Source organism: Dendrobates tinctorius, unplaced genomic scaffold (genome assembly GCF_039654945.1).
Source record: "Dendrobates tinctorius isolate UK_male_01 unplaced genomic scaffold, ASM3965494v1 ptg000074l, whole genome shotgun sequence".
NCBI lineage: Eukaryota > Metazoa > Chordata > Amphibia > Anura > Dendrobatidae > Dendrobates > Dendrobates tinctorius.
Window position 1 is genome coordinate 1,922,460 of NW_027361742.1, and position 24,233 is coordinate 1,946,692.

A 24,233-nucleotide genomic window follows, 5' to 3' on the forward strand; every position below is an offset into this window, starting at 1 on the left:
ACACAAAATCTGCCTGAAAAAGTGCCACTAAAGTTCCCCATAAAATAAACAGTGCACAGCAATGTCAATACAAAATTGTTGTGGACATGTTCATTGTTATGTCACTTATAATAATAACGCTTCAAGGTTTGGAAACCCTAAAATGGTTGAAAGAAATGCTATGCTGATTCTTTGGTCGACTTCCATTCCGAAGTCATTCAATCTTCATACTTTACAATATTGAGTAAAAAATGGGGGGTGGCAAAACTGCTGCTTGAACGAGGTTAGACCACCGATGAAGGTGCTTCAGGCTTCACCTGAGAGAACACGGCGGCTGCTCTGGTGTCTAAAATATGCCGTGTGCTCATGGTCTATGAGTTACTGTGTTCAATGGTGCATATTTGCAGTGCTTTGTTAGTTTGTCTAAGGTTTTAAATGAACAGTTTCTGAAAAACTGAACAAGTTTCAGGATAAAGAATTAGGCAACATGGTAGGGTTTAGTATTTATCATGGTGGCTCAGTGGTTATCATGGCTGCTCAGTGGATAGCACTGTAGCTTTCCAGCGCTGGAATCCTGGGTACACATCCCACCAGGGGCACCATTTGCAAGGAGTTTGTGTGTTCTCCTTGTGTTTGCGAGGGCTTCCTCCCATACTACATAATACAGTCTTTAGATTTCAGACTGTAACGGAGTAAGTGAACAATATTCCGTGCTGCTGACAGATTTGAGACGTATATCCCAGTATGGTACAGTAAAGTGGTGGTTTATTTCAACGCGTTTCGAAATACATAACTTCTTCTTCAGGAAAAACCACATGTATCTATGGAGCACCCCGCAGGGCCGGGGGTTACTCGGTACCAGGCCTGTCAGGCTCTTTTAAAGGGGAAGTGTCATGGTGGTAGTAGTGACCCGGTCCGTGGCCCTGGGTGTCCAGTAATTAGAATAGAGGATGGAAGTGGAGCGCCCTGCAGGGCCTTAGGTTACTCGGTACCGGGCCGGTCAGGCTCTCAAAAGGGGATGTCCTGGTGGCAGTGACCCGGTCCGTGGCCCTGGGCATCCAGTAATAAAATAGAGGATAGTTATGTGGTTTTTAATTGTGACGCCGCCTGTGGTGTTTGGCAATGGGTGGTCGACGCTGCGGTTTTGGTCCTCTGAGGCTGATGGTGACGCAGCAAAGATGGTTCAGCTCCCCATGGGCAGAGCGCAGAAGGAAGGTCCCCAACTCCACCAGGCAGGGTGGATCCCCTGAATGCCTCCAGGCGAGCCGGACTCAATCCATCATCTGTATGTGGTACCCCAGATTGCAACTACTTTCAACTAAAAGGTAAAGAAAACTGCACCTCTCTGTGTCCTTCACTTATTCTCTGCACCCCAAAGTTCACCACCATCTGACCAATCAAATATATTTGCCCTGGGGCCCCGACTAGCACCTTCACAACAGTGTCCCTAAGCCAGCAGCCTTGGACCTTGCCGGGCGATGCGGGTCAGGCCCCGGGATCCTCTACCTGGCCACATTTTCAGGGAATTGATGTGGATGTGGCTGAGGTACTTGCAGTCATCTCCGCCTCCGGCTTTGCAGCTGAGTCTGTCTTCTTCTCCACTGGGCTCAGGAGCCGGTACCCTCACTGCGACCTAGTCCTTCCAAACTGGAGCGGGCTTTGACTCCTCTTACTCCCTCGCTGTCCCGTCACCAACTGCCACTTTCTGGAAACTTCTCTCTCTAGCTGTCCTGTCATGAGCTCCAGTTGCTCCCGTTTCCATGACAACTCCCTTGTTTACGCTCTCAGCTGACTTCTTACTGACTCACTAACCTCACCTGCTGGCCAGAATTTATAAGGAAGCTCCCCTTTCTGACCCGCAGCAGGAATTGTCATGTAACCTGTGTTACCTGGCATGGGGACCCCCCTCCTGCCTCCAGGCATGACATCACCCCTTAGAGGGAGGACACAGTGCTAAGCGGGACACCTGAGCGCACAGGTCAAGTGTGAGTAAAAGCCGTGAAACTGCACCTCACTGCGTCATTTGTGTCATTTGCGTCCCACTTGCTTAACATCGCACATAATATCACAGTCACCAACTCACAAGCAACATCCTAGCTGCCCTGGGACACAGCTCTGCCCATGAAGAGCTGCACCATCTCTGCTGCCATACCATCATTCCAGAGGATCTGGAATACTACGGGTGGCGTCACGATTCCCCTTTCCCTATAATTATCCTACCATCTTCTCCCTCATTGACACTTCCCCTTTAAAAGAGCCTGACCGGCCCGGTACCGAGTAACTTAAGGCCCTGCAGGGCGCTCCAGACATTCAATGAGGGGGAAGATGGTAGGATAATTATAGGAAATCGTGATGCCGCCTGTAGTATTCGGCTAGGGTAGCCGACGCTGCTATACAGATCCTCTGGAACGAGGGTACGGCAGCAGAGATGTTGTAGCTCTCCACGGGCAGAGCTGTGTCCTAGGGCAGCTAGGATGTTGCTTGTGAGTTGGTGACTGTGATGTTATGTGCAATGTTTTAACAGTCTAGCAGATTTTTATCACTTAACACAATTAACTCTTTTAGCAATGAAATAAACCTCTATTACACTGAATAATTAAACTTCTAGCATACCATACATAAAAGCTTCTAGTACTCAGTATTTTACAGTCTCTGGCACACAGTACCCAGCTTTGCCAGGATCTAAGTACCCAGCTTTGCCGAGCTCTAAGTACGCAGCTTTGCTGGGCTCGATGATCATGTTCATGATGCCAGTTGGAGCGCCCTGCAGGGCCTTAGGTTACTCGGTACCGGGCCGGTCAGGCTCTTTAAAGGGGAAATGTCACGGTGGTAGTAGCGACCTGGTCTGTGGCCCTGGGTGTCCAGTAATTAAAATAGAGGATGGAAATTCAATGAGGGGGAAGATGGTAGGATAATTATAGGGAAAGGGGAATCGTGATGCCACCTGTAGTATTCGGCTAGGGTAGCCGACGCTGCTATACAGATCCTCTGGAATGATGGTACGGCAGCAGAGATGGTGCAGCTCTTCAAGGGCAGAGCTGTGTCCCAGGGCAGCTAGGATGTTGCTTGTGAGTTTGTGACTGTGATATTATGTGCGATGTTAAGCAAGTGGGACGCGAATGACACAAATGACGCAGTGAGGTGCAGTTTCACAGCTTTTACTCACACTTGACCTGTGCGCTCAGGTGTCCCGCTTAGCACTGTGTCCTCCGGGTAAGGGGTCCAGCCAACTCTCAGTTGATTTGGGAAACACCGTTCCAAGACTTCCCTTTGTGTTTTCCTCTCTTTCTGGTTGTCTCCCTGTGCTGGCCTTTCCTTTCCTCTCGCCTAGCACCTTCACAACAGTGTCCATAAGCCAGCAGCCCAGGACCATGCCGGGCGATGTGGGTCAGGCCCCGGGATCCTCTACCTGGCCACCTTTTCAGGGAATTGATGTGGATGTGGCTGAGGTACTTGCAGTTACCTCAGCCTCCGGCTTTGCAGCTGAGTCTGTCTTCTTCTCCACTGGGCTCAGGGGCCGGTACCCTCACTGCGACCTAGTCCTTCCAAACTGGAGCGGGCCCCACGGGTGGCTGCTGCACTTCCCGTGCCCCTTAGGACTCCTTCTGTTCCCTCAAAACTCCCTTTCAGTTCTTCCTTCACACTGGCTTTGACTCCTCTTACTCCTTTGCTGTCCCGTCACCAACTGACAACTTTCTGGATAGATCTATCTACCTCAGGACTAGCTCCTCCCACTCACTTTCTGATTGGCTATACTCCTTGTCACCCCATCTTCTTAGCTCCTTCCCTTCTCTACCTTTCCTCTCTCACCTAACTACTCCGCCCACTTCCCAACACCCTTTCCTAGCCAGCCTGGGATGAGGGCATCCTCCCAAACGGTACACCCAAATGCCCTGACTGCCAAATGCCCTGACTGAACTAGCGTGTGTTGGGTGCAAGTGTTGAAGTCCCAGGTGGTTCTCCCTCCTTACCTGAGAGTGGGATACCACACCTCTGGATGAGGTGCAGTACCTCTGTGGCGACCGGACCCTCAGGGGTGCCACATCTACATGTAGATACATGTGGGTTTTCCTGAAGATAAAGTTATGTACTTCGAAACGCTTTGAAATAAACCACCACCTTATTGTACCATACTGGGATATATGTCTCCATTCTGTCGGCAGCGCTGAATATTGTCCACTAACTCTCGTTACAGTCTGATGTCTGATGGTCACTTGCTGACCCGTGGATCCGCTGCAGCTGATTTTCTGCATTATGTGCGTCTAACAGATTGAGCAGGTGAGAAAAATCTTAGTTTCATCATTGCGAATGACATTTTAAAACATTTTCTACCAGAAGGAAACACATGGAGAGCACAATATACTATTGGCTTGTAAATAATTGTTAGTGAGATGGACAAGGAATACTGGTAACTCTAACATGATCAAGCAGCACTTTTACTGCTACTCACTCAATGTAAAAGCAAACCAGACAGCTGTTTCATGTAATCGGAAGCATAAACTGTCTGTCATTTCTGACAGGTATGTATTAGGTTATGTTCACATACGTTTTAGTCACATAGTGGGTGTCTCTATCGGGTCTTTTTCTTCTAAAGCCCTGAAAATTTTTATGATCTTTATTCTTTACCATGGGGGAGTGACTCACAGGGTAGTAATGCATATCAGCCTAAATACATGTCCCCAATGGGTCCTGTGAACCATGCCCTCTTGTTAAAAGCATAAAAATTTAGAAAAAAATGGCATGCTCTGGGGAGCAGTGAGGAAAAAATAAGAGCAAAAACTGGTCACTTTTGACTTGGTGGCAGGCCCTCTCTAAAGAAGGTTATTGTTTTAGGCTCCTAATCCAAAACAAAAGAGACCTTATAAGGTGTGAACACTGGTTAATACTAAGAGCACACTTCTCTAACACCTCTAAGAATGCTGGACAGGGTTTGTATATGCTAAGTGGAGATGTGAGTGCTCTGGCCAATGGTGGACATATCAGCCACAGGGGCCCAGGCGTTAAAGAGGTCCATTGCCACCTCCAAAGTAGGTGGAATTGTGCACTATAATGACCTATTGGACTGCAGAAGGGCTCATATATTGTTGTTACACATGGGCATCTTTTGCCTGTGTCCGCCAGTGGTTTTGCCAATAGGTCGAGATAAATAAAGCTGACCAGACACACTATAAAGCTTTAGAAAACTGACAGTGATCTCTCCTGACTCCCCTACGTGCAGGAACACTCAGACAAGAGCTCCTATGGTCTACTCTCGCCTACTGTATCCTCACCCATTCCTTGTAGATTGTGAGCCCTTGCCTGCAGGGTCCTCTCTCATCCTGTATTGTTTAAGATTACTGTACTTGTATGTATTATGTATACCCCTCCTCACATGTAAAGCGCCATGGAATAAATGGCACTATAATAATAAATAATAATAATAATAATAATGATAATAATAATATGGTCTCTATATAACAGATATGAAACTAGAATCTATCTATCTGCTGAACAAAAGGTTTGACCATTGAACTCCATTAAGATGGATCCTGCTCTCCCCAATATTATCTTTTGGGATGCTCCCGCACACATTAGATGGTCAGTTGATCCTGCTGAAATCAGTGGGTTTAATCAACCTTTATCTAATGTGTATGGGGACATTAACTTACAATGACCTCCTATTATTCAGCATTTCTCTTCCGCTATTCTGTTTTAATGTTGTTAAATTAAAGAAACATGTAAAAAGAAAACATTTACTGAGCAAACAAATGTCAATGAACTTACAAGTCTTCCTGCTTCGTTGTTATGCAGGTTCATTAAGGCTCGGGCATCGTGTCCTGTCTCCAGGCCATCAACGAAAAGTTTTGAGATCCTTTCTCCAAATTCAACATTATCACTGCATCCACCCCATACCCAGCCTCTGCCACCTATATATAAGAAATAGAACTCAAAATGTTGATATATATATATACACACAATATCAAGATTGCTATCAAAAGTAACATTGGGCATTTAACAATATGAATGCATGTTTTATTTTTAACCAGTAAAAACAATGTTATTTGGCACATGTGTCCTAATGACCTTTCTGAGTCCCCCCCCTGCTGAGCGTTAGGGTCCCGTCACACATAGCGACTCACCAGCGATCCCAACAACCATATCAACTTGTCAGGATCGCTGGTGAGTCGCTACATGATTGCTGGTGAAGAAAAGTTCAAAACCTTCATAACTATCAAACGTGGTCAGGAACCAGTTAAACAACAATCATAGTTCCCCCACCGAAAATAAGGACTAATTGAGTAATAGTGGAGTACTCCCAATGTCATGCAATTAAAGAGGAAAGTGGAGTAACCATAAACCACAATGAAATGTAGAAAATATTAAAAATAGATATCTTTATTATCACATATTAAAACAATATCAGACATTTATAAATACATAGTAGAGGTAGATATAGAAGGAATAATCCCAGTGTAGCGCAAGGTAAGCATCCCTACATATAAGGAGACAGCAAGCAAAAGAACCAAGAACTGCAAATAAGATTAGGGCTTAATCTGGACACCAAAGTGTACTGTGCAACTTATCCAGAGACAATGTCTCTATATTTATACCTAAAACATCCGGGTGCTATATATAACATAATGCAAAGATAATGTAAGCAATTTCTGGCTCAAGGAAATATATCAATCAATTCTGGGATCATACCCAATATCCATAATGCTCATGCCACTTACCCATAGGGGAATAATAATGCAGGGAGGATACCGCGCTCAACCCCGACGCGCGTTTCGCCTCGGCTTTCTCAAGGGGAGGACCTTGAGAAAGAGGACCTCCCCTTGAGAAAGCCGAGGCGAAACGCGCGTCGGGGTTGAGCGCGGTATCCTCCCTGCATTATTATTCCCCTATGGGTAAGTGGCATGAGCATTATGGATATTGGGTATGATCCCAGAATTGATTGATATATTTCCTTGAGCCAGAAATTGCTTACATTATCTTTGCATTATGTTATATATAGCACCCGGATGTTTTAGGTATAAATATAGAGACATTGTCTCTGGATAAGTTGCACAGTACACTTTGGTGTCCAGATTAAGCCCTAATCTTATTTGCAGTTCTTGGTTCTTTTGCTTGCTGTCTCCTTATATGTAGGGATGCTTACCTTGCGCTACACTGGGATTATTCCTTCTATATCTACCTCTACTATGTATTTATAAATATCTGATATTGTTTTAATATGTGATAATAAAGATCTATTTTTAATCTTTTCTACATTTCATTGTGGTTTATGGTTACTCCACTTTCCTCTTTAATTGCATGATTGCTGGTGAGCTGTCAAACAGACAGCTTCACCAGCGATCAGCACCAGCGACGCCGAGCGCGCGTCGTCGCTGTGTACGTTATATACCAGCGCGCTGATGCAGGGAGCTGGTAACTAAGATACGCATCGGGTTTCTAAGCGGGGCGCGTCACTTAGAAACCTGATGTGTACCTTGGTTAACAGCTCCCTGCATCAGCGCGCTGGTAACTAAAGTACACAGAGGGTTTCTAAGTGCCGTGCGCCACTTAGAAACCATACGTTTACCTTAGTTACCAGCTGATAGCTGGTCTCCCGCCTGTCACACGCAGCGATGCATGCTGGCCAGCGGGAGATCAGCGATCAAATAAATGTCCAGGGCTTTCCAACAATGATCAGCGATACCGGCAGGGGGGGAGGTCGCTGATAGGTGTCACACAAACTTGTGACTCAGCAGCGATCTCGCTAGCGTGATCGCTATGTGTGACGGGGGGCTTTACAGTCCATGGCCATTAAATGGCACTGCTGGACACTGGCTGGGGTATCTAGGAAATTACTGGAATATATTAGCATGAAAATCCCTATCTCTACCTGTGACAGAAATAAAAAAAAAGCAGAGGATTAATCTAGAGTAGCTAACCCAAAGGCATAGCCAAGTGTACAACAGCATTGATCATCAATCAATCAATCTCTCTCCCCCATCATATATACAGTGTATGTATATATACAGTATACACTCACTGGCCACTTTATTAGGTACACCATGCTAGTAACGGGTTGGACCCCCTTTTGCCTTCAGAACTGCCTCAATTCTTCGTGGCAGAGATTCAACAAGGTGCTGGAAGCATTCCTCAGAGATTTTGGACCATATTGACATGATGGCATCACACAGTTGGCGCAGATTTGTCGGCTGCACATCCCTGATGCGAATCTCCCGTTCCACCACATCCCAAAGATGCTCTATTGGATTGAGATCTGGTGACTGAGGAGGCCATTTGAGTACAGTGAACTCATTGTCATGTTCAAGAAACCAATCTGAGATGATTCGAGCTTTATGACATGGCGCATTATCCTGCTGAAAGTAGCCATCAGATGTTGGGTACATTGTGGTCATAAAGGGATGGACATGGTCAGCAACAATACTCAGGTAGGCTGTGGCGTTGCAACGATGCTCAATTGGTACTAAGGGGCCCAAAGAGTGCCAAGAAAAAATTCCCCACACCATGACACCACCACCACCAGCCTGAACCGTTGATACAAGGCAGGATGGATCCATGCTTTCATGTTGTTTACGCCAAATTCTGACCCTACCATCCGAATGTCGCAGCAGAAATCGAGACTCATCAGACCAGGCAACGTTTTTCCAATCTTCTACTGTCCAATTTCGATGAGCTTGTGCAAACTGTAGCCTCAGTTTCCTGTTCTTAGCTGAGAGGAGTGGTACCCGGTGTGGTCTTCTGCTGCTGTAGCCCATCTGCCTCAAAGTTCGACGCACTGTGCGTTCAGAGATGCTCTTCTGCCTACCTTGGTTGTAACGGGTGGCAATTTGAGTCACTGTTGCCTTTCTATCAGCTCGAACCAGTCTGCCCATTCTCCTCTGACCTCTGGCATCAACAAGGCATTTCCGGCCACAGAACTGCCGCTCACTGGATTTTTTTTCTTTTTCGGACCATTCTCTGTAAACCCTAGAGATGGTTGTGCGTGAAAATCCCAGTAGATCAGCAGTTTCTGAAATACTCAGACCAGCCCTTCTGGCACCAACAATCATGCCACGTTCAAAGGCACTCAAATCACCTTTCTTCCCCATACTGATGCTCGGTTTGAACTGCAGGAGATTGTCTTGACCATGTCTACATGCCTAAATGCACTGAGTTGCCGCCATGTGATTGGCAGATTAGAAATTAAGTCTTAACACACAGTTGGACAGGTGTACCTAATAAAGTGGCCAGTGAGTGTATATATATATATATATATATATACAAGTGCCAATTATGTGTGTCTATAGTGAAGAGTATGTGAGCAAATTGACTATTTTTAATTTACTTGTAAACTTTAAATAGAGATAAAATGGTTCTAGATGATAAAACTCACCAATGCGTCCATTTCTAGAGTCATCACATCCACAATTATCAAAATCTCCCATGCTACAGTTCCTGGTCAATGTGTACATTACTCCGGCTGAACTGACAGCATGAACAAATGATGTTTCTCTTGTGGCTGAAGGAGTAAAGCATAAAGACAAATGCCTTATTATTATCATGCTGGGTTGAGCTGCTAACAGACTATTGTGATGGGACAACCCCTGCTTTATAGCTCCACTGTAGTAAATACTCACTTTGTGAACTGGCACAATTTCTCCGATCTCTCTGCTTTATCTACTGGTGGTCATAAACAATGTCGCTGATTGGCTGTGGTTTCCACTATTCCATCAGCGTCGAAGACGTCCAGTGGCCACGTGAAATTGTTTTTTTAAAAAGGAGTAGAGTTGAGCGAAACGGGTTGGTCAAATTCAAAAGTCGCCGACTTTCGCTAAAGTCGGGTTTCGCTCAGCGAAACCCAACCATAGTGTGAGGTCGGCCATGCGGTCGCCGATCCAAGCACCAAAGTCGGATTTCCTAGAATGCTTGCACGTGAGTTTTTTCAGCCACTGAGCAAGGAGGTACACTGTGGGCAACGAGATGACATGTGCAGCGTCCAGGGAGAGAGTTTTCGCGCACTTTAAAAAGCGGTCCGGCATGTAGGTGTGTTTACAGTCCTCCACTCCCTGCCGACTTTGCTTCCCCATTGACTTGCATTGGGTTTCGTGTTTCAGTCGGACCTTCGACTATTCACGATAGTTGGCCGATTTAGTTCGACTCGACTTTTGAAAAAGTCGGGTTTCATGAAACCCGACTCGACCCTAAAAAAGGCAAAGTCGCTCATCTCTAAAAAGGAGTAATCCAATAGAAGTGTTTAATCCCTTAACGCCAGTCAATCTTTAGCAGTCGCATCTAAGGTACATGATCGTGGTGTTGTGCCATTTTGGGTGCCCATTGCCACTGCCACCTCCAGCAACAAAAATTGTGGGGTGTTGATGTTTAGGAACTTGCTATTCCTATAAAGCTCAGCTATAGGCTGAGGAGACTCTTGGAGTGTACATAAAGAGTGATCATAGGATTGCAGCTTTAAAGAAAGCCTCCTAAGCCATGTATATGGGCATGTACTGTACATTATAGAAAGCTGAATAAAATGATACCTTGATATCTGCGATCTGATGTCTTATGCTACAGAAAACCACATTTTTCTTATATGTAAAAGAGCTGTTTCAGGCTATGGGATGGACATTGATCTGCATGATACTCCTCCTCCAGATATTATTTTAAATAGAGGGAGTCATTCCCAGTGTGACGTGTAATGGCTGCACTCTGTTCTCACTGCAGAGCTGTGTGTGATTATACCTGACACATCTGCAGGTTCCTCTCAGCTTCCTTATCACAGGTACACAGGGTTGTAATATTGTTGCAAAACAGCAGAGCTCAGAGAGCTGCAGCAAAGGGTATGTTCACACTCTGCGTTTTTTCTTTTTTTGTGCAGCAAAACCTGATCTCTTGGCAGGAAAGAAGCCACAGGAAAAAAACATATTTACCTTGGTTTTTATTATGGTTTTTACTGCATTCTTGATTGTGGTTTGATTGTGATTTTTGTGCATTTTTTGCTGCGGTTTTGGCATACTAGATTTGTCTCTTGTGCATGCTGATAAATTTTAGTGTTGAAAAAAAAGTCCTATGCTATAGAATCAGGTTTTGGCACAGTAAAACCATTTTTAGTTCATTTTGTCAGCATTTTTTCACCACACAATCAGGGTATGTGCAGACGATCCGGAACTAGCAGCACTTTGGATAAAGCACATCTTTGATGTGTCAAAACCGCTGCCATTTATTGAACACTGATGAATCCACACATGTTCACTGAGCCATAGGCGGACATACCGCATGTGCAGCCGTTGCGGCTGCACAGGGGCCCAGAAACTCCAGGGGGCCCTTGCAGGGCGGCTAAAGACTGCAATCTGGCCTGTTCATCCGGCCCCAAGGCTTCGGAGGACCCCTGGCCAGATTGCACTCATGCGTGGTGGGCAGGGAGAGATCCCTGCAGCTCTACTGCCTACAAGAGAAAATGGCAGCAGAGCTTCAGCGATCCATCCTGCTCCCTGCCCGCGCTTCCTGTCTCTGTCACAGCAGTCACCGGTGTGGCTGGATTACGTCATCCAGCACTGCGGCTGACGGCTGTGCCAGAGAGAGGAAGCTGCAGTGCAGGCAAAGGTGATGCTGCAGGAGAGCGTGCAGTGAGTGAGTGAGTGTGTGTGTTTAGGAGAGGGGAATGATGGGGATGAATGCAGAGAAGGCAATAATGGGGTGGTGGGGAGGAGGAAATGATGGAGGTGGTGGAATGGGCAATGATAGGGGTGGTGGGGGAGAAAGCAATGATGGAGGTAGTGGAATGGGCAATGATGGGGTGGTGGGGAAAAGGCAATGATTGTGGTGGTGGAAAGGATGATGATGGTCGTGGTGGAAAGGGCAATAATGGGGTGGGGTGAGGTGAGCGTGTGTATTTAGAAGAGGGGAATGATGGGGATGATTGCGGAGAAGGCAATAATGGGGTGGTGGGGGAGGAGGAAATGATGGAGGTCGTGGAATGGGCAATGATGGGGTGGTGGGGGAAAAGGCAATGATGGTGGAAGTGGAAAGAGCAATGAAGGTGGAAAAGGCAATGATGGAGATAGGGGAGGAGGAATTGGTGGAGGTGGTGGAATGGGCAATGATGTTTTGGTGGGGGAGAAAGCAATGATAGATGTTGTGGAAAGGGCAATGATGGGGGTGTTGGGGTGAGAAAGCAATGATGGGGTGGGGGAGAGGACAATAATGGGATGCGGGGGCAGAGGACAATGAGGAGGGGTGTGGGGGATTGGGAAGAGAGGAAGGGGGATTTATAATGGATTTAGGAAAAGGGGGAGGTGGATGAAATCATTAATTTCGCTTATTATGTTTAAAGGGAACCTGTCACCACTTTTTTTGCCAACCATCTAAAACCATCAGTTAATTCGATGTCAGCTATGCATTCCACAACGACTTCTGAAACCCCCTGACTCCCCATGTATCATCCATAAAAACTTTTCTTATTGTTCCCGTATGGTAATCTGTTTGGTTCGGTCCAATGGGCGTTGCCTCTGTTCCCTCACTCCACTACTCCTCGGCTTGCTGTACGCATTCTTTTCCGTGAATATCGGAGATCGCGTACAGATTTCACGCGTGTGCATTGAAATGGTATCTTGCGCTTGCGCAGTATGCTTTGCCTAACTGCGGGAAAAGCAGTAGTGCGCATGCGTGTCCTATGCCTTCTGTGGTGTCATGACTAATCATTGGTGGCAGTGTGCTTTAAATATCATGTGAAGCTATGCTCTGGATATGAGGGGGGAGGGAGAGCGACCGCGTGTAGTAAACTAGCCAAAATGAGGTTTGAAACGCTGGGGTAGCAGAGCACGCTCAGAAATGCATATGTGACTGGGGTTTAGGTGCGTGCGCCATGCGAACGTTCAGGGAGAGGCTTGGAACACAAAACCAAGGCGCATGCGAACTACTGCTTTTCGGCTTTGCTCACAGTTGAACAAAGCATACCACGCACGCGCTGATATACCATTTCAATGCGCACGTGCAAAATCTGTATGAAAACTGATATTCACGGCAAAGAATGCGTACAGCAAGCCAAGGAGGGGTGGAGTGAGGGAACAGAGGCAACGCCCATCGGACCGGACCGAACAGATTACCATACAGCGTGGGACAATTCAAAAAGGTTTTTATGGGTGATACATGGGGAGTCAGGGGGTTTCAGAAGTAATTGTGGAATGCATAGCTGACACCGAATTAACTGATGTTTTAGTTTTTAGGCAAAAAAAAGTGGTGACAGGTTCCCTTTAAAGGGAACCTGTCAGCTGTTTTGGCCGCTATATGATGCAGCCACTGCCTTTCAGGGCTTATCTACAGCACTCTATAATGCTGCAGATAAGTCCCTGATCCGACCTGAAAAATAATAAAAGTAAGTTTTATTATACTCACCTGGTGGGTGGTCCTGTCCGATGGGTGTCGCAGGTCTGGTGCCTACCATCTTCTTGCGATGCCACCCTCCTGCTTGGTTCGTGGCTCCCTGGAATCGTGCTTCGGTGAGGCTCACTTATCTGCCCTGTTGAGGGCAGAGCAAAGTACTGCAGTGCACAGGCGCTGGACCTCTCTGACCTTTCCCAGCACCTGCGCACTGCAGTATTTTTTTATTATATTTATTTATATTATTATATTATTTTTGTTATTCACAGTGCCCTCTTTTATTACATAGTTCGCTTTCTTGTTAGATATAAAATGACTGCTGATGGAGGAACCGATGACCAGACTACCAGTCCATTATCTCCTCCATTAGAAAAGAAGCTTTCCCATGCTCCATCAGCCATCATTGCATTATATACTGTATCTAACAAGAGAGGATGGTATGTAATAGAAAACAGGGCTCTATATAATCCAATATGTAAGGGACGGTGCTGTACATAACAAGAGAGGACACTGTATAAGGGACCGCAATATACGTAATAAAGGAGACTATGTGATATATATACATGTATGTATGTGTGGCTATATATATACATATATGTAGCTTTGTCTCCATAAAAGGAAGGGGGCCAGACACATTTCTTGCACAGAGGCCCCAAGCTGTCAGTGTATGCCCCTGCACTGCACCATGCAGATTTACCGCATTCAATACATTCTATTGATGAAATTTCTCTTCTGGAGACCCGCATCTCTGCAAGATAAATTGACATACTGCGGTCTGGAGAGATGTGCCGCATGTCTGTCTCTGTAGGTGAGCCGCGGGCGTCTCTGGAGGCATAGTGGCCATGGGATTTCTTAAAATTCCATCCACTATGCTGTAACATCTGGACGCTGCAGGTCGGACGCTGCACAAGTACGCAGCATCCAACCTAAAGCGTTTACTGATCGTCTGCACATACCCTCATTTTAATGGGTGAAAAACACTGAAAAATAGCTGAAAGAAGTGAAGTGCTCCATTGTGTAAAAAAACATGCAAAGCACAAAATCCTGATGACAAAAAAACAAGCTGTGTACGTGACATTTCTGAAATCACATAGACTTTGCTGATACTGTAAAATGCAGCTGAAAAGAAAAACATGGATTGCAGAAATCAAGGTATAATTTCATTCAGCTTCCTATGACCTACATGGACTTATAGACAGCTTAGGAGGGGCAATGCTATTGACAGAATCCCTTTACGTTTTATAAGAGGACTAGTGTTGAGCATTCCGATACCGCAAGTATCGGGTATCGGCCGATACTTGCTGTATCGGAATTCCGATACCGACTTCCGATATTTTTTCAATATCGGAAGTCGGCATCGGAATCGGAAGTTCAGTTGATTGACAGCCTGACGTCATCATGATGCGCGGTGTGTGCGCATCATGATGCGCCGTCATTTCGGGCCTTCCGGGGGTCTCTGCCGGCCTGCCGGGGGGCTGTGTGGACTGCCCGGGGTCTGTACCGGCCTGCCGGGGGGCTGTGCTGGCCTGCCGGTGGTCTGTGCACCCTGTGGGGGTCTGTACCGGCCTGCCGGGGGGCTGTGCTGATGTCCGGGGGTCTGTGCAAGCATCGTCCGATGGGACTACAAGTCCCATCTGGCGATGCCTGCTACCATGACAGTGATTGACACATTAGCCAATGATGGGACAGTAGTAGTCCCATCATCCGGCTAATGTGTTAAATGTTAAAAAAAAAATAAAAAAAAAAATACTACATACATACTACATGCATGCTACATACATACTACATGCTACATACATACTACATACATACCACATACATACTACATACATACTACATACATACCACATACATGCCACATACATACTACATACATACTACATACATAACACATATATACTACATGCATGCTACATACATACTACATGCTACATATATACTACATGCATACTACATACATACTACATATATACTACATGCATGCTACATACATACTACATGCTACATACATACATACTACATACATACTACATACATACTACATGCTACATACATACTACATGCATGCTACATACATACTACATGCTACATACATACTACATACATACTACATATATACTACATGCATGCTACATACATACTACATGCTACATACATACCACATACATACTACATACATACTACATGCTACATACATACTACATATATACTACATGCATGCTACATACATACTGCATGCTACATACATACTACATACATACTACATATATACTACATGCATGCTACATACATACTACATGCTACATACATACCACATACATACTACATACATACTACATGCTACATACATACTACATATATACTACATGCATGCTACATACATACTGCATGCTACATACATACTACATACATGCTACATATATACTACATGCATGCTACATACATACTACATGCTACATACATACCACATACATACTACATACATACTACATGCTACATACATACTACATATATACTACATGCATGCTACATACATACTGCATGCTACATGCATGCTACATACATACTACATACATACTACATGCTACATACAAAGCACATATATACTACATACATACTACATACAATACATTCATACAATACATACATAGACATACAGTACATATAACATAGAGTAACATACTTACCAATACTTGTCACATTGTTCCCCGAAGCCATTGTCTTTTACGGAATAAATATTAACATAACAAACCACAAAAATACTCACCCACGATCCGAAGCAGTCCACGAGTGTGTCCCACGACGATCTTGGGTAGAGAACTGCAGCATCAGCTGTTGCTGCCGTTCTCTACGGGCTGCAGGAATCCAATGACGGAAGGTAGGTATCCTTCCGCACTGTATTCCTCCGCCACTTAAAAAAAAAAAAGTCCCTAGTCTCACTTTATGCCATTGCTGTGTGGGAATTTCCCACACAGCAATGGCATAAAGTGAGACTAGGGACTTTTTTTTTTTTAAGTGGCGGAGGAATACAGTGCAGAAGGATACCTACCTTCCGTCATTGGATTCCTGCAGCCCGTAGAGAACTGCAGCAACAGCTGATGCTGCAGTTCTCTACCCAAGATTGTCGTGGGACACACTCGTGGACTGCTTCGGATCGTGGGTGAGTATTTTTGTGGTTTGTTATGTTAATATTTATTCCGTAAAAGACAATGGCTTCGGGGAACAATGTGACAAGTATTGGTAAGTATGTTACTCTATGTTATATGTACTGTATGTCTATGTATGTATTGTATGAATGTATTGTATGTAGTATGTATGTAGTATATATGTGGTATGTATGTAGCATGTAGTATGTATGTAGTATGTATGTAGCATGCATGTAGCATGCAGTATGTATGTAGCATGCATGTAGTATATATGTAGTATGTATGTAGCATGTAGTATGTATGTAGTATGTATGTGGTATGTATGTAGCATGTAGTATGTATGTAGCATGCATGTAGTATGTATGTAGTATGTATGTAGTATGTATGTAGCATGTAGTATGTATGTAGCATGCATGTAGTATATATGTAGTATGTATGTAGCATGTAGTATGTATGTAGTATATATGTAGTATGTATGTAGCATGTAGTATATATGTAGTATGCATGTTGCATGTAGTATATATGTAGTATGCATGTTGCATGCATGTAGTATATATGTAGTATGTATGTAGTATATATGTTGCATGTAGTATATATGTAGTATGCATGTTGCATGCATGTAGTATATATGTAGTATGTATGTTGCATGTAGTATATATGTAGTATGTATGTTGCATGTAGTATATATGTAGTATGTATGTTGCATGTAGTATATATGTAGTATGCATGTTGCATGTAGTATATATGTAGTATGCAGTATGTATGTAGTATATATGTAGTATGTATGTTGCATGTAGTATATATGTAGTATGCATGTTGCATGTAGTATATATGTAGTATGTATGTTGCATGTAGTATATATGTAGTATGTATGTTGCATGTAGTATATATGTAGTATGAATGTAGCATGTATGTAGTATGTATGTAGCATGTATGTAGTATGTAGTATGCATGTTGTATGTATGTAGCATGTAATTTTTTTTTTTTTTACATTCAACACATTAGCCGGATGATGGGACTACTACTGTCCCATCATTGGCTAATGTGTCAATCACTGTCATGGTAGCAGGCATCGCCCGATGGGACTTGTAGTCCCATCGGACGATGCCTGCACAGACCCCCGTAGCCTGCACAGCCCCCCGGAGCCTGCACAGCCCCCCGGCAGGCAGGCACAGCCCCCCGGCAGGCCGGCACAGACCACCGGAGCCTGCACAGACCCCCCGGCAGGCCGGCACAGCCCCCCGGCAGGCCGGCACAGACCACCGGAGCCTGCACAGACCCCCTGGCAGGCCGGCACAGCCCCCCGAAAGGCCCGTACAGACCCCAGAGAGGCTGTACAAGGGAAAAACAGGATTTTTCTTATTCCGATACCGGAAGTCCCATAGACTTGAATGGGACTTCCGGTATCGGAATCGGCGATACCGATACTTTTTTTTAAGATCGGCCGATCCATTCCGATCCGATACTTTGAAGTATCGGACGGTATCGCTCAACTCTAAAGAGGACTGAAGAAAATCAAGTAAAAAATATTTTTAAAAATATAAAGAAAAAAATTAAAATCACTAATTTCCAACCTTTAAAATATTGAACTGAAAACAATGCAAACTATAATATTTTAGAAAAGCTTAAAATATAAAAAACATAAAACTACTTATCCCTTTTTGTGAATATTAACAACAAAAAAAATCAAAATACCATATTTGCAATTTTAAGTCGCCAAACCTCCCCCAATAAATGTACTAAAATAATTAGAGTGGCATAAATATAAACATCAATTTTCCACACAAAAATCATTCTCAGCTCCATCAATGAAAAAATGAAAGCGGGGTTCAAAAATGTCAAAACAATCTAATTTTTTTTCACAAATTTCTCGCTTTTCCTTTTACTACTTAGAAAAAAAAATCCCCACACTATACGATCATACTATTGCCAGATCATATTTACTGAAAAATGAGCGCCTCAAAAACACCCCTTCCCTCCAAAAAAAATGGCAGAATTGTGTTTTCATCACAATTTCACCTAGCTTGGATTTTTTTTCATGTTTTCTAGCACATCATATGGTAAAATAAAAGTTGTCGCTCAAAACTACAACTCATCCTCCAAATAAAAAGCCGTCGCAAGGTTTTGTCAATGGAAAATTTAAAGTTATTGTTCTAGTAAGAACGAAAAGAACGAAAGTGCAAAAACAAAAATTGACTGCCATGTGAAGTGGTCGAAGGGTTTGTCCACTTTTGAGAGCTATGAATCATGACAGTATGTGATGCACACGCTGTCACTAGTGATGAGCAAGTACGTATACTCGTTGCTCGAGTTTTCCTGAACATGCTTAGGTGTCCTCCGAGTATTTTGGCGTGCTCGGAGTTTTTGTCATCTAATCTGCATGATTTGCGACTTGTAGACAGGCTGAATACATGTGGGAATTCCCTAACAAACAGGCATTCCTCACATGTATTCAAGCTGTCTAGCAGTCGCAAATCATGCAGATAAGACAACGAAAACTAAATTTCCAAGCAAGCCAAACTACTCGGAGGACACATGAACATGCTCGGAAAAACCCGAGCAATGAGTATACTCGCTCATCACTAGCTGTCACCATTTACTGGTATTGCTGGTGTGGCTGATTGACACACCCGCAGTCACGGACTCACTAGTCTCATCCACCTTTACTCAATTGAAGTGAATTGAGAGAAGTCAAACGCGTCTAGTCGGCACACGACCGCATGTGTAAATCGCATACATGTGGTCATGTGACTGCTCAGTTGCATCAAGAATATTGGGTTATCATGACGGTGTGCATGCCATCTGCTGTCATGATTCAAAAGTCTGCAGTTTTTGCTTTCACACCTGGACAACCTTCATGCAATATCTATAGATTCTGTACATATAGAAATCCCTCAATGGTCCACTTCCTCCACATTTTTCAATATTGAAACATTATGCTTTGTTACCCCATTTAAAAAGGTGATGTGTCCAAAGATATTAGACCATCTTTATGAACAATAATTTTGGAGATACTGAATATCACATTTTTGACATATAGAGCTACAAATAATAGTCCATTATGTATCTGTCCATCTCTCTATCTATCTATCTGGACATTAGAAACTTTTTTCCCCAATTTTGCCGTCTCAGTTTACTTACCACTTCTTAGTCCATTGTGGGTTGCTAGTTGAAGCGTGCTCTCAGGACAGTTCCACCGTTCCCACGCAAACTGAAACTTACACTCCTCAATGCCACTCTGCGCTCCCACAGCCACACTGGTAGAATATGTCAAGAAGGCCTGCAATGAGCGAAACACTATGGCTAGACCAATCTGTACAAATATACAAAACTGAAGCAAACTTAAACAAAAAAAGCTCAAACTACCTTTGGTCCCGTCATCAGAAAGTTGTTGACTGACCTGAAACAGAGACAAGAAAAAAACAACAACTATTTTTTGATGTATTGAAGAATATTTTGGATTTCTCATTCATATCTGGGTTTAAACTTACCATGCCGATGCAGTAAAGAATGGGCAGAATACAAGGACAGTGGTGAGGATGCAAAGTGTTCGGAATTCCATGGGTAAATTTTGCTTTTGTGGTATAGTCCAAATTGATGTTCACAGGGAGGTGCTATATACAACAAATGAGCAGTTGTAAGACCTGGGATAGTTATAAGGTATCTACAGGGTGGTAAGGACTCTTCTTTCTACTCTTGGCCAATAGCATAAGCTTACATGAGAAGTTCAGTGGGTAAAGTGTGAAAAGGTGACGCCTACTGCAACACTTGAGAGACAATGAAAGTGACCCAGAGCTGCAGTGATAGAGCAATATACTTACAATAGTTACTTTAAATCATATTAAAATGTCGCACATGACTAAGCCAGTGTTTGTATTTGTAAAATGATAGCCAAATCTGTCTCATATCCATGAAAACAATGAGGTTTTCTGTGTCATTTTGAAATAAGCTTATAGCATTTAAATTGTTATCATCTATCGCCAGATGTTTATGAATGGAACCAGATAGGACTATTGGAGACCTGAATTGGGAAGAAAAATTCGGGTCACAAAATGGGGATTCATGATAAATCATCTTTTTATTAGGATTGAAAAATAATGTGATTCCATGGAGAAGTCTTGAAATCACTCATCACTAGGAAGTGACTTGTAACTCTTCTCTCATGGATGCCTCTGAAACTGGCAGCCCCATGGTCTTTGCCTAAGGGAAGAAGAGATTTTAACATGTGCTATTCTACCTGGGTAATTTGGGGTAAAATTGGGGTCTTGGGTTCAAATGCCACCAAGTAAAACTTCTGCAAGTAGTTTGTACTTTCGCCCCCTGTTTGTATGGGTGTTCTCTGGTTTTCCCCCACACTCCAAATAAATACTTAAGGGGAATCTAGATTGTGAGCCCCAATGGGGACAATAATGATGATGCTTGTAAAGTGCTGTGGAAAATGATGGTGCTATGTAAGCAAAATAATAAAAGCAGGCTATTTGTCATTATCTGTCGGCAGATTTTTTGGTATGTTATCTGAGGACAGCATGAGGAACAGGCTGAGACACAAATTTCAGGGATGTGAAATTTATTAGCACAGTGCAGCACGGTGACTCAGTGGTTAGCATTGCAGCGCTGGAGTCCTGGGTTCAAATCCCACCAAGGACAACATTTGCAAGAATTTTTAATGTTCTCCCCGTGTTTGAGTGGGTTTCCTCCCACATTTCAAAGACATACTAATAGGGAATTTAGATTGTGAGCCCCATCAGGGACAGTTATGATAATGTGTGTAAAGCGCTGCAGAATATGTTAGCGCTATATAAAAATAAAGATTATTATTAGGCTGTGTGCTGTTGTTTTAATAAAATGAGTATTTTATCAGAAGGAGATTAGCACTATCTGACTAGGTCCCGAGTCACTGTCAATATACAATGTACACAGAAAGCTGTAGTGTGGGCTGGGACAACTTTCTGAGCTCTGCTACAACTAAGGGCCCCGTCACACATAGCGACTCACCAGCGATCCCGACAACGATATCAACGTGTCAGGATCACTGGTGAGTCGCTACATGATCGCTGGGGAGCTGTCAAACAGGCATTACAGTTGTCTTGATACACTATATGATTTTTTTTTTGTAGTAGAATAAAATATCATAGACACTAATGGAAATATAAAATATTTCCATTACAAATGTTTTTATTTTTCTGAAGATTTTTTTTTTAAACTAAAGCTTATTTAACTAAATTTTACAACTCCCCCTTCCTTCGAAATCTGGACCAGCAATCGCTTAATTTGGAATACATGTGTTTGGAAAACTGTGCATGACTTTCTAGACAATATGTACCGGCAGTGTATACATGTATTTGCTGATACTGACTGTATATACATGATTTATGTAGGTGCAGGCTCAGTATAGATTGTATAAGTAGTCATGCACAGTGATGTATTGATAAAGGCACTCGTTGTGCATATGAATATACAACCCATCCTCCCGCAGTGGTGTACTAAAATAGTTATCCAGGGCTAAATTATTTTTGTGGCAAAATAATTAACAACTACCTGACCTCTCCTGCTGGTGACTCAGCTGTCCACCTCAAGACAGCAGGTCTTTTTCATCCAATCTGCTCTGTCGATGGGGCATGACTGCAAACATCATGCTGATTGACAGCTGGCTTATACAGCAGTTATATGCAGCTATACAGCAGAGAGCCGGCTGTCAATCAGCATGACATCGGCAGTCACGTCCTGTCAACAGTGCAGCGTGTAAGAGAAGCAGCGGCTGTGTCAATGTGACGTCAGCTGAAACCACAGAATTGCTGGCAGGAGCAGTCAGTGACAGAGATCTGCAGGCAGGTAGTTAGTAGTGATGAGTATGAACCCTCAATGTGTTAATATACTCATCTACTGCTGCTCTCTCCAGCATCCAGCTCTGTTCTGCTGCTCTTCTCAGTGACCTCACCGCCCTGCAGTTTCTCCAGCTCATTCTGCGCTCTTCATGACGTGGAACTGGCTGTTACAATGTAAGTCTATGGAGCATCAGAATGAGAGACCCCCATTGTTAAAGAGGAGCAGAGTGGCGCTGAATACCAGAGAAGACAGTGATAGATGAGTATATTAACATACTGATGCTACACTACATACATATATACAGTTGTGGCCAAAAGTATTGACACCCCTGCAATTTTGTCAGATAATACTCAGTTTCTTCGTGAAAATTATTGCAAACATATTCTTTGTTATTATCTTCATTTAACCCCTTCACCCCCAAGGGTGGTTTGCACGTTCATGACCGGGCCAATTTTTACAATTCTGACCACTGTACCTTTATGAGGTCATAACTCTGGAACGCTTCCATGGATCCCGGTGATTCTGACATTGTTTTCTCGTGACATATTGTACTTCATGGTAGTGGTAAAATTTCATTCAAATAACTTGCGTTTATTTGTGAAAAAAACGGAAATTTGGCAAAAATTTTGAAAATTTTGCAATTTTCCAACTTTGAATTTTTATGCCCTTAAATCACAGAGATACGGCACACAAAAAACTTGATAACTAACATTTCCCACATGTTTACTTTACATCAGCACAATTTTGGAACCAAAATTTTTTTTTGTTAGGAAGTTATAAGGGTTAAAAGTTGACCAGCGATTTCTCATTTTTGCAACACCATTTTATTTTTAGGACCACATCACATTTGAAGCCACTTTGAGGGGTCTATAGGATAGAAAATACCCAAAAGTGAACCCATTCTAAAAACTGCACCCCTTAAGGTGCTCAAAACCACATTCAAGAGGTTTATTAACCCTTTAGGTGCATCACAGGAATTTTTTTGAATATTTTTAAAAAAATGAACATCTAACTTTTTTTCACAAAAAAAATACTTCAGGTTCAATTTTTTTTATTTTACCAAGGGTAACAGGAGAAATTGGACTGCAAAAGTTATTGTCCAATTTGTCCTGAGTACGCTGATACCTGATTTGTGGGGGGGAACGACTGTTTCGGCGCATGGCAGAGCTCAGAATGGAAGGAGCGCCGTTTGACTTTTTCAATGCAAAATTGACTGGAATTCAGATCGGACGCCATGTCACGTTTGGAGAGTCCCTGATGTACCTAAACAGTGGAAACCCCCTACAAGTGACCCCATTTTGGAAACTAGACCCCCCAAGGAACTTATCTAGATATGTGGTGAGAACTTTGAACCCACAAGGGCTTTACAGAAGTTTATAACGTACAGCGGTACAATTAAAAAATCATATTTTTTCCACAAAAATGATCTTTTCACCCCAATTTTTATTTCCCCAAGGGTAACAGGACCCTAAAAGTTATTGTGCAATTTGCCCCTGAATGCCCCCGTCGCCATCTTGGATTCGGGGGCCTGGAGGAAAGGAGTCCCCCGCAGCAGCGCTGCACATTGCGCTGCCGTGGGGGGCTCAGGGAAGCACGGAGGGAGCCCCCTCCCTGCCGATGCTTCCCTTTAACTCCCGGTACACCGCGATCGCGTTTGATCGCGGTGTGCAAGGGGTTAACGTGTCGGGGGCGGTCCGTGACCGCCCCTGACACATTGTGCCGGGTGTCAGCTGTGATAATCAGCTGACACCCGGCCGCGATCAGCGGCGCTCACCACGTGGGACCTCCTGCGGGACACCTCCATGGCCTCTGGAGGCTGACCGGGAGGTTCCAGTGGTCTAGAAAAATTTGGAGCCAACTTATATCTTTGGCGTGACTTGGAGCGCTCCAGCCCTCGCTCAGTGAAGCAAATGTCAATTAGGGTAGAGACCGCAA

General features: G+C 43.8%; 1 protein-coding gene across 2 annotated transcripts in view; it reads right to left on the reverse strand.

Annotated features, from left to right (window-relative positions):
- Positions 1 to 23,214, reverse strand: part of WNT8A (Wnt family member 8A) — a 34,809-nt gene extending 11,595 nt beyond the window's left edge. The window contains exons 1-5 of one of the 2 annotated variants that reach the window (XM_073582925.1): positions 23,153 to 23,214; positions 19,839 to 19,872; positions 19,614 to 19,752; positions 9,344 to 9,469; positions 5,743 to 5,885 (exon numbers count right to left, since the gene is read on the reverse strand). In XM_073582925.1, the coding sequence (XP_073439026.1) occupies positions 5,743 to 5,885; positions 9,344 to 9,469; positions 19,614 to 19,752; positions 19,839 to 19,872; positions 23,153 to 23,199 (489 nt within the window). In that variant the 5' untranslated portion in view covers positions 23,200 to 23,214. Of the gene's footprint in view, positions 1 to 5,742; positions 5,886 to 9,343; positions 9,470 to 19,613; positions 19,753 to 19,838; positions 19,873 to 19,963; positions 20,035 to 23,152 lie in introns of those variants that run through there. The other variant, XM_073582924.1, reaches the window with a different exon arrangement.
- Positions 23,215 to 24,233: the final 1,019 nt, after the last annotated feature.